Source organism: Populus euphratica, unplaced genomic scaffold (genome assembly GCF_000495115.2).
Source record: "Populus euphratica unplaced genomic scaffold, PopEup_1.0 scaffold1100.1, whole genome shotgun sequence".
NCBI classification, from domain to species: Eukaryota; Viridiplantae; Streptophyta; class Magnoliopsida; order Malpighiales; family Salicaceae; genus Populus; species Populus euphratica.
Window position 1 is genome coordinate 45,843 of NW_011500952.1, and position 12,394 is coordinate 58,236.

At 31.5% G+C, this 12,394-nt stretch overlaps 1 protein-coding gene across 1 annotated transcript; it reads left to right on the forward strand.

The window, feature by feature from the left end:
* The first annotated feature begins 496 nt into the window (after window positions 1-496).
* LOC105116898 (uncharacterized) lies at window positions 497-9,600 on the forward strand. Its single transcript, XM_011014398.1, has 6 exons — window positions 497-723; window positions 790-887; window positions 963-1,046; window positions 1,120-1,191; window positions 3,481-3,578; window positions 8,552-9,600. Exons 1-6 carry the CDS (start codon window positions 700-702, stop codon window positions 9,142-9,144), a joined length of 969 nt encoding a protein of 322 aa, XP_011012700.1. The 5' UTR covers window positions 497-699; the 3' UTR covers window positions 9,145-9,600.
* The last annotated feature ends 2,794 nt before the right edge of the window (window positions 9,601-12,394 follow it).

Below are 12,394 nucleotides of genomic sequence, written 5' to 3' on the forward strand. Positions count from 1 at the left end.
TTAAATTATTTTATATTTGATTTGATTATAACTAAATAATCATAAGAAAAATACAAAAATCCCCCTTAAGAATAATTTTTTATTTTTAAAAATAATTTAATTATTTTATTGTATTTTGAAAAATAAAAATTCTAAAAACTCTTTAATGACAATTTAATTTAATTTTATTTTATTTTACGATTAATTTAGTTAGTATACTATTTAGTTATTATACTATGTTTAAAAATATTAAAAATTTAATTTATCCTTAATTATTTTAATAATGATCAATGAAGTCTGTCGTATTACTTTTTATAATTAATTCAATTATTTTTTCTAAAAGAAACAAAACAATCATTATATTATTTGGATCGAATTATATTGCAGTGACCTGGGTGAAAGACCGAGTATTTTTATTTTATTTTTTAAAATTTCAATTTAATGAAAAGATATACAAATCATGAGAATATAATATTGAAAGAACAACTTTATTATTATTTTTATACGAAGATAAATGAAAGATTGAAATCACTTGTGAAATACCCACCGTTGAAAATAGAGAGTAGAGGAAATAAAGAGTCCAGATTAGATTCTCACGGAACGACTCCTCTCTCCTCTTTTCGTTTTCTTTTGCTCCTCCTTTGAGAAAAGTTTTAATTCAATCTACTCTGCTGCTGCTGCTGCTTATAATCGTCCTCTTCTTTCTCCAGAAAATAAAATATGAGCGTGACTGAGTTTGCTATGGTAATTATTAAATTAAATTTTCTTTCATTCTCTGTCTATAATTAATTAATGGATTGTTAATTGCAGGTAGAGGAATTGGCTTTTCTGGTGAAGGATAATCTTCGTTGCAAACATCTTGTCTTGTCAATGGAAGAAACCTTTCTTAATTTCCTTCAAGATGACAGGTAATTGTAAATTTGTAATTGTAATATTATTTCGCTCTATATATTTATTTACACCAAATTGTTAATGAATTGCAGTTCCCACTCCGATGGTATCTTGGAGCTCCAGCCAATGGATGCATATAGTCGTCTTCTTTTGCATCGCCTTGCTGATATATTTGGGTATTTTTATTTTTATATTTGGGCGTGTTTATTTTAATTAACTAATTAAACCAGGGTTTATTTTTTGTGTTAGGTTTTCTCATGTATCTTTTGGCGAGGGAGCTGATCGTCACTTGATTTTAGAGCGGTGCCCGGAGACATCAATGTATGCATGTAAACCCACGTAATCTCTAATTGTTTTTGTTTCTTTTATGTACAACTACTGTGTAACATTTATGCTGTCCTGTCCAGTCAAGATGTCTTACGGTATCAATCACTAGGTTTCTTCTCATATCATTCATTCATTTTGCTGCCTTGTCTCCTATGGTATTTTTGTGGACAAATGTTCTTTGTTGGGTATCTATCTAAGATGTTGAAACATGTAAATGTTATTTGTTGGGTACACAACAACAACAACAACAACAACAACAAGAAGTTGGTTAGATCCCAGTTTCACTAAACAACTTTTCTCCAAGAAGTCTGCATTTGTGTTCCATGAAGCAATCCTTTTGAGTGAAGTTGGATGGATATAATGATGTTGAAGTTTTGAGAAGTCAGCATTTGTCATAAAAAAAATGCTATAATCAGATCCAAAGGGATGCATCTTGTTTGATGCATGAGCACGACCCACTAGAAGCTGTGCCTTTTTGTTTTTTGAAAGTTAGGTCTTACCTTACTTACCTTTCTAGTATAGCTCAAATGTGCCCTTGTTGTCTCTTCAAGACTTGTATTGTAGGAGTAGGGATACAGCCAATTCAAAACTTAGTATTTATTATTCTTAATATATACTCTACAAGATTTTAGAGCAAGTGTTGTCTTTTGAGTTTCTGAATTTTTGTCATTGTTGAGAACATAATGATAATTGGAAAGTTGGCATCATTTATTCGTTATAGACCTCAACATAGTTCTACTTTACCTTGGTAAATGTCTTAGGAAGGTATTACTCTTGTGATAATTGTTCAGTATTCAATTGTCAAACCTTGATGAGTTATGGATGTGCTATGATAATAAGCATCATTATACCCAACCCTTCTCTATCACTAAAATGAAAAGTGAATCTTAGTAACACAGATACAAATGAGCTTCATAGGAAAATCACTAAGGTAATGGTCTTCTTCTGGTGAATCTCCAATTGATGAAACCTACCTTGAAGGGCAAATAAAATGTGGACTAGAAACTGTGGAAGGGGCAAGTCTTATGAGTCCATCTTAATAATAAATGGTTTTTCTCAAGCTTAGACAATGGGTCTTTAAGGATGAAAAGGAGCAACAAATTGATTATTAGGAAATTCTAAGGAATGAAATTGATATTCAATTTGTGCCATTTATAATTTTATCTTTAAGGACAAATCTAGCATTGCATATGCATTTGGTTCGTTCAATAGAGAGGAGAGAATCATTTTATGTTATTCAAAATTATAGATTTTTCCACCTACTCATGCTGAATTTAAAGTTGAGCTTTTTTCTGATCATGGAAAAATGACAAAGAAAGAAGGAAAACTTGGATTAATAGTCAGGTACACTAAAATTTGTTATAGTTAGGGATTTTAGCTTGATTCCTATAAAAGAGGTTAATCAAGAGTTTATTCACGTTTCTATTTAATTTGTTTTCATATCAAGGAATTCCTATTCATAATCATTGACTTTTAAAAGGTTTTTGGCGTCTAATAGAGCACCTATTATTAAATTTCTAATAGCTCATCAACATCTATTTCCTAAAGTAGAGGACTTAGGCTGTTTGAGGGAGTATAACAAGAATGAAAGAGAAGCTCCCAGATTTTCGGACCTCTCAAAGATTTCTCAAGCATGTCAAGCCAATTTCTGATTTTCTTTGATAAATTTAAATCATAAAACACCCAGAACTTTATTACAAGCATGTTTTTCTACAACTTTCACCTGTATCTTACTTTGTTAAACTCTAGATTTTCATTTATTTTTTCTACTTGTTGCAGTAGCTATATTATTCCTATGATTGTGTTGCGCTCCTCTTAGTGATCCCTTTTGTCATTATGTTAATTGCATATATTACACTTTTGACTTGACTAGTAAATGCTTTTGTATGCGTACATGTAGTGATAATTACTTTGTAGTTTAATTATTTATTAAATTTGGTATGACTTTTCCTATCCACTTTATTTGTCATGTTTGTCTCAAGGGTTTGTCTTCTTCTTTTCTATTTTTTTTTTACATTCACCCAGTTGTCATATTGATATTGTTGTTCGGACAATTTGTAACTCTGAAATTTCATTGTAACAATGATTTTTTTCCTGCCTTTCTATAAGTTGGCGTTTCACTTCAGAACTTCAATATATGGTTTAGCAACATAATGGATAATTTTTATTTTGCTGATAGAAAAATATTAAATGATCTTTCTTGTTCAATATGAACTCATTTCTCACTTGGGGTGCAGCGGTCAGATATTTTCTTCTTTTGATAACATATTTCTTTTACTGCAGACCCTCCATCCTTGTTAGTGACATCCTATTCCAATTTGATGAACCTCACACTTTGACAACATCACATCAATTACTGAGGAGAAAAGATGCTCCCCCAGGTTAAACCATTTTTTGCCTTCCCTTTTAAAATATTTCACATGTGATGTTGCCCCATCTTCACAATGGAACACACAATTATTCAGTACTTTTGATGTGGTGATTGAAAGTAGCATGTTTCTATTATAATTTACATTAACAGAAATATAAGGAATGGATGTACTAAAACAATTGATTCTAGCTACTATCATGATCACCACAATATGAAAGGATCTTAGCTCTGCTACGATACATTGTTCAAATAATTGCTTTTTCATTTCTTTTCAGTGTCTTTTAGGCTGGAAAGAGTGTAGCAATTAAGCAATCTAACATGAATCTTCGGGAGGTAGCTCAACTTCGTATATTTCAAACATACCTCCAATCTGTCTTTGCTTCCAATTTGTCCCTAGATATAAGGTCAACTGATTAATAGTGGCTTGAATCCATTACACACTGAACATGCCTGTTTCTTAGACAAACAATTAGTATTAACAAAACACTAAAAGGCTTGGGGTGAAACACTTTAGCCCATGCCACTTACACACACAATTCATTGTAGATTGTCACAATTTTTTTTTCGTTTTCATTTTGGTCATTGAAGTTTTATTTGACTTTGATCAAGTCCATTTATGATCAAATTGATAGCCAATTTAGGTAAAATTTCCTAAGAAAGGGCATGATTGAAAGTTACAGGACCAAAGTGAAAAAGATGCAAAAAATGGGTGGCGGTTTAAAAATTGAGGCTGAAAAGTTCTCTTTGGTCCTACTTTTTAAATGACAATCTTTCCATCTTTTAGTATTTTAAAAACTCATTTTTGGTGTACAACTTTATTTTCTTATTTTTTAGTTCTTGGTTCGAGAGAAGAGAGATAGACATAGGATTTTGGTGTTAGAGAGAGAAAGTCGTCGATTGATACCATTTTGGCTACTAAAAATATTGATATGGTATTCACAGGTTCCATTTGATGAGAAAAATTTCACTTGCCACTAAAAATATTGATATGGTATTCACGGGTTCCATTCGATGAGAAAAATTTCACTTGAGTGTTATTTCACCTTAAAATGGCCCAAGAATATAGATCTAAACTCTGAAAGTTTTTGAATTTCGGGTTGATTTTTTGTTTTGGACTGATTTTTTGGTTGCTTAAAGGCTTAAAGGGGTTTATGTCAGTCAAGATTTTTTAGGCATTTCAAAAAATGGTTCAATATTGAATTTTTAAGGTTAAAAAACCCCTGCCCTAATTTTTAGTGTTGGAAACTGGTTGTGTTGGACAACAAAAATAAATAAAAATCAATAGGAAAGCATGTGTGTTGCCCTTGCTTTTCGGCCTAGGAATTGGTCCCTTTGGCCTAAACCCTCGGGCTCCTTTTTAAAAGGCTTTCCTTCATTTTTTTACCTTCATTTAAACAAAATCAAAGAATTTATTTTTTTTAAAAAATCATACACCAATAATTTTTTTTTTTAGATTATGCTAGGATAAATTTGTTTTTTTATCATTTTAACCTTTTGTTTTTAAAACCTAACTTTTTGTATAGAGTTATCTTGATCTCATAATCAAGGTTGTGGATTTGACATGTGAATTCAGGTTGACTTGAGGGTTTTTTTCTTTTCTTTTTTTCTTTTTAATTTTGTACTTCGACCATGGATTGGTTGGGAATTGGTCTTTATATATTTTTTTTATTTGTTTTCTTTGGGGGTAATTCCGTTCTTATGACTTGAATCATGAGTTTAACATGTTTTTATAGGTTTACTCGAGTTATTTTTTTTTAATTTAATATATATATATATATATATATATATATATATATATATATATTATCTTTCAATATTTGATTGATTGAAATTGAGTGTTTTAGGTTTTTGGAGGATGAAGAGTTTTCTCTCTTATTCTTTCAGTAATATTGATTACAAGATATATAGTAGATGAGGCCAATAAATTAGGAAGGTCAAGAAATCAAAAAATAAAAAATATAAAAGAGCAAATCTCTAGGCTAGAAAATAGAAAACAAAAACTCTTAAAAATCTGAAATAGTAATTCCAGATTTTATTTGCAATAACACTTCCTATTTTATTTCCTCAAGTTGGTGCATTGATGTCTATTATGTCCAACTTGCTTACAAAGAGCTGAAAACTAGTTCTAAAAAGTTCTTTGGTTAGGATATCAGCTATTTATTGGGTAGTAGTAACAAAAAGCATGCACGAAGCTCCAATATCAATGTTCTTTTTTATGAAATGTGTGTCAATCTCTACATGATTTGTATGATCATGCTGCATTGGATTTTGTTCAAAACATATTATTGCTTTGTTGTTACAATACAATTTCGTTGGCATATTCACAGGAAGTCTTTTCAGCCATAGAATTTCACAAACTCCATTAGTCATACCTCTATATTCTGCCTCATTGCTTATTGCAACCACATTTTGTTTCTTACTTTGCCATGTAACCATATTTCCCTAGATATAAGTACAATATCCTGATGTGGGTCTTCTGTCAATGACTGAACCTGCCCAATCTGCATTAGTGTATGCCTCTATTGTTTGCTATGTAGTTTTCTGAAAGAGTAAACCCTTGCCTGGTGTACTTTTCAAGTATTTGAGAATCTGATAAGTTGCCTCAATGTTTTGCATATGGTGAGTGCATAAACGGACTTATTAAAGTCGTAACAAATGCAATATTGGGCCGCGTATTGATAAGTAAATCAAGCTTCCCATCAACTTTTGATACTATGTTGTATTCATCTGATAACCTTCCTTATCATCTCCAAGTTTCTGATTGGAATCTATTGGAGTATCTGTTGGCCTACTACCACTCATCCTAGTCTCCTTAAGAAGGTCAAGGACATACTTCCGCTGTCCCCTTCTTTGACTGAGCAATTTCCATTCCAAGAAAATACCTCAAAGACCCTAAATCCTTAATCTCAAATGTTTATAAGAGGGAAGACTTCAATCAATTCATCTCAAGTACATCATCTCCAGTAAGAATAATATTGTCTACATACACAATTAGTACTGCTCTCTTGCTATCCTATGAATGTCTTGTAAACATTGTATGCTCAGTTTGAACTTTTTAACAAATTGAGTGAGTTTCTCAAACCAAGTTCTTGGTGACTATTTTAACCCATATAAGGACTTCTTCAATTTACACTTTTGAGCCAAACTTTTCACAAAATCCTGGAACTGCATCCATGTATACTTCTTCCTCTAGGTCTCCATTAAGGAATGCATTTTTCATATGCAACTGTTGCAGAAGCCAGTCACAATTAATTGCAAGTGACAAGAACTGTACTCTCACTAAGTTGAGCTTTGCTATTGGAACAAACGTTTTTATGTAATCACTGTCAAAAGTCTGTGTGAATCCCTTGACAACCAATCAAGCTGTATATCATTCTAGGTAGTCATCTGATTTATACTTAACTGTAAATAACCTCTTGCACCCTATAATTGTCTTTCCTCCTGGTAGATCAACTAACCTCAATGTACCATTTTTTTCAAGAGCTTCTCCTCAAAAACCTCTTTCCATTTAAGAACTTTTAGAGTATCAGTACAAAATTAGGAATCTCCATACCAGACAATTGTGAGGTAAAGACACAAAAAACAGGTGAGAGATTTTCATAAGACACATAATTAAACAATGGATCCTCACACCCTTACGGATAGCAATGGAAAGATCAAAATCACTGGATTCAGGATTGGAACCAGACTTGGGTTTAGAACTAGAAGACTCGGAACTTGAAGTTGAAATAAACTAAATCTGAGGTATGAATTTAGTGAGGATATTACATGGACAGTTTATGGATTCTAGGCAGGCAAAGGATTGGACGAATCTTTCTTTTGAACTGTCCTCTGTCATGAGTAGACAACATCAAATGGTGTTAATATTGTGGTTCTGGTTTCTATTTCTCTTCTATTAGGATCATGACATGATGTTGTAGGAAGACCTGACTTTTAAGTATCTAAAGAACTTGTTTCACAATTTGTGTTTTTAGATTGAATGATCATAGTTGAAGAAAGATCATATTGTGAGTTGTCAGTTTGAGAAAAAGACAGCCAACTCTTTGTTTTGGTTCTTCTGGAAGATGATTATAATTCAAAAAAAGTAACATCCATTGTTACAATTTTTTTTTTTTTGGGTTCAAAACATTTATATCCTTTTTAGTAAGAGCATAACAATTTTTATTTTTTATTTTGCTCGGGCTCAAGTTTTCCTTGATTATGACTATGAATATGCCATCTGTTATTTCACAATCTCAATATTTAAAAAGTGTCAACTAATATGCATTAGATTTTAAGCTCCCTGATGTCTTTATATTTTTTTACGGTTATAAAAAGATGATTTGACCTGTGACAAGGAGCAAGTTGTTGTCTATATTTGATGTTGCGTCGTACCTTCTGTTTTTTCCTTCTTTCTTGTTATTAAGATTAACAGTGAAAGCCACACTGGTATCTCCTTGTATCTCCCTTGCGGCTGAACTAATTTTCTTGCTCTATCCTTCATCTATTGTTAGATTCTGGTATGCTTCTTTAAGAGCACGTCGTACCTCGAAATACAGCTATGTTAGTACATATGCTTATTATATATACCACCAACATTATGAGAGAATTGATGAAAAGCATTTTTCATCGTCTACTATTGAAAGCGGACATGGTCATATGATTTTTGCCAAAATGAATGAAGGATATATTTTTAATGAAAAAATAAACTTTGTGGAATGGAACACATAATCACTCACAAGAGGTTTTATTTATTTATTAATCATTATGGTCTTTCTATTAACCATTTCCATTGATATTAAAATAAATATATTTTTGTCAAGAGTTTATTCCTTATCTTGCTACATATCATATCAGAAGGTTTCCTTTTTTCCTTGCTTTTGAAAGATCATCAAGGACTTAGTTTCTCTCCATTTAATTGCCAAGCTGCTGTATGAACTGTATCAGGAGTACTCTTTCATCCTTCTTTGGGTTTTCCCTTATGTCTATTTGGTAATGTTTCAGTGTTGCCAGCAACATCACCTCCTCATAATGCATTTAGGGAGAGAGAAGTAGCTTATTTTGCTGCTCGGGACCGTATTTTTTCAAGGGATGTGGGAGAAATGAGAGAACCCATTAAGGAGAAGCCACATATGGTACTTGTGGTTGCCCATCGAATGATAGCTCATGCTTTGGGTCAAAACACAAGTCTGTGGAACCAAGGTGCTGCGGTTAGGGATGGCACAGGACATAGAGTGAAAACCAAAGAACAGCATGTCCAAGAAAAGGGCAAAATCGAACCTAGTTCTAGCTCAGAAGCTTTTCAAGGGATTGCTTTCCTGCCTGACAAAAATATCAATTCGTTGGGTAAAACAAAGAGCAATAATCATGGATCTTGTGCTTCATCACAAGGTCAGAGGAATTCGCACCCAGTGCTGGTGGAAAGAGGCGGCACTTGTAATATCAGCAAATCTCAGAATCTAACAGGGAGAAATGGTACCAAGGACTACTCAAAAGCGGAACATGCGGGAGCTGCAAAGAGGATGCTTGCTCATGCATTGGGACGACACTTGGGCGATCATACAACAAACAGTGACAGAAAGCGAGTTGATGACTGAGGGTCGAGCAGCCTTTCGATGTAAGGAATGGGGTTTTGTTTCTTCATGATTGATTCTATAAAAATCCAAGAGGAGCTCTAGTTTCCATGATGACCATTTCATTCTCAAGTGCAAGAGCCCAAGGTGATGTTGTGAAAGAGCTGTAGAACATGAGGTGTTGGAATCAATGATAACTGTTTCTGGCATAAGAAGTGATGAGGTGAACGATGTTTGATTCGGACTCGCAGAGCCAAATCAACTGGTACTGCCATACAGGAGGTGCATTTGTTGCTTCTCTCTTCTAAACCTGAACCATGCCTACTTATCAAACATAAAGTATGTGATTGCAACTTTAGGAGCTCTAATTAATGTTTCACGAATTCCCGTTTTGCTATATGCACTGCAGACCTTCAGGGTCACTGGAACAGCTGCTCGACTATTTTTTATTTATTATTAATATATTATATCTACTTTTAGCATGCTTTATTTTTGGTTGAACGGTCAGGACATTTTTACGCCGGTTTATGCATCAACCCACGCTAAGTATTCTTTTGTGCATAAATTGCACTAAATTATGGGTCTATCTCTCATTGATCAATGCATTCAAAGAAATAAATTCTCGACGGTTCCAAGGTTTTGAACTCAAGAAACAAACCTTGATCAGAGCCTATGTCCAAGTCACTGGGAAAATAAAATAAAAAAAGCCAGGTGGAATTAAAAGTTGCCACCGCAGCGTTTACTCAAAATGAACAATTGTCGTCATCTTTCTATTCTATTACAAACTCTACAGTCCCAAACTTCCTATCACATGCTGCATTGAATATGAGTTGATCAACCAGTTTTCTGACTATTCTGAAATTCATAAATCCGTAGCCAACGCAATACGAAACAAGCAAATTCTGATTTCTGAACCTATTGTTAAACTTATTGTTGTTGTTATTATTATTATTTTTACATGCATCTCTGTTTTTTTAGGATAATTGTCTTCTTATATGGGCCATTGCAGTGTGAAAATCTAAAAATTCTATTGGATAAAAATATTGTTACAAAATATTAATGAACAAATCCTTCTAAAAATATGTGTCCACTTATCTTATAAGGAGTGATAATTTTATGTGTGATTTTATATTTTTTTATCAAAGATTTAAATGGTTACTCGTAAAAATTATGTACCAACCCTTATCATAGCTCAAGTGATTCCAATCAACTCAAATATTTTATTTTAAAATCTTCATTATTGTTTTGTGATCATTATTTTAACTTATAATTATTTCTGTTCATTTTGAAACATAATTTATTAAGACTAATATGTACAAAAAACAAATGATGGAGAAAATAAATCCATATAGCTATACCCTAACAATTAAAAATTTCAACATTTCAACGACAAGAATAAGATTTAAAGGTATTATGTGATGATTTGAAATGGATTCTAATTTTTAATAATTTCACAAATTTTAAAAAATACATATGTATTTTTGAACATAGTGGCCCAATAAAATCCACATTGTAAGATTTTTATAGTTGTTTTTTACGAGAAATGATCCATACATGCCTTAGAATGACAAAATTTAATGACACTACTTACCTTATTATCAAGAATGCATCTTCAAAGTATTTGATTAGGACAATACTTAAAAAAGTAAAGGTTGTTCCAATAAAAAAATTTTCCTTTAAGAAATTTTGTTTTGTTTTGTTTTAGGCATTTCAATGAGCTGCCAAATCTTTTGTTGCAAGAAAATTGATAATATTAACAATTAAGACATTTTACATATAGAAAATAAAGATTTGTTAGGAAAGTAATTATTTATTGGTGTAATGCAAAATGTTGACTCTATTATCATTCTTCACAAATGATTAGCGACAACATTTTCAGTGTTTTTTTTTGTCTTTGATTTCTTTCTAAAAATAAATTATTTGTGAATTTGTAGATTCATTGAACTCAATTTCACTAAAAGTAGTTTAAAATTATTCATAAACTAATTCTTTAATAAAATCTTCTTCCTATAAATTATGATCATATCTAGGATACTTGCAATGTAGAAAACATTCATTTTTAATCATATACTCCTAAAGGATAACTTCATCACTCTATTCCTACAATTAATCAATATATTAGAAGTAACAGGAAATAAACATCCTAAAATAAAAAAAAATTTGAATTACATGCTTTAACATGTTATGTATCTAAGACAATACAATCTATTGGATAAATGATTTTTTAACTTGTACTAACACATCTTTAACTACTCTTCTAGGTCATTTAATATATCTATCAACAAGTAAAAGACTTACAAAAAATTGGTTTTAACTCACTTCAATTGAGACTTATAAAAATTAAATATAAAAGTAAATTCACACTAGCTCCAAGATCAAATAAAGTTTTTTCACTTTTATTTTCTTAAATAAAGCATGAAATTATAGGACAACTAGGATTTTTATATTGCAAAACATTATTGTTTTTAAGAATGACACTTACTTGTTGGCTAAAAATGCTTTCTTTTTCACATTCAATTTTCTCTTCACGGCACACAAGTCTTTCAAATATTTAGCATAAGAAGGTATCTATGTAATAAGATCTAACAAAGGTATATTGATTGACACGATCAAAAGATTGATGTCTTCTTCCAAGTGCTGGAGTGTTGAAGTAATAAATAACTCAACAAAATCGGAGTCAAACCATAGGGAGATTAATTGTATAAATTATAGATAATAATAATATAACAACAACAATAACAACAACAACAATAATAATAATAACAGTAAATACTAATACTAATAATAGTAGTAGTAGTAGTAGTGGTGGTGGTGGTGGTGGTAATAACAATAATAAAGAAGCAGAAGAAGTTGATGAGAACTTTGATATGTAAGATTAACGTAAGGATTAAACAGTGATAATAACAAATTTCAAGGTTAGAGAATCTACTAATGGTATGTCAAACAAGTATAGCATAAATTCTTATTATTCAATTGGAAACCATACACAAAGCAGGTTCCAATCAAATTATAAATTGTTAACATGATTACATTAGTTATCTTATTTGAGTAATGTTAATAGTTGTAAATCTTGTTAGATATTTATGATTATAACTTATGTTAACAACAAATCAAGTTCTTTTCATAGCTCAAGTGTCGGTTATACCATACAATATAGGCTATGAAAGTGTCAAGCATTTATTGTACCAAGTATTAGACAACATAAGTCTAGATTAGTCATTTAACAAGCAAAGTATTAAAGAGTGAACAAGATAACAAATAGAAAACATGTTAG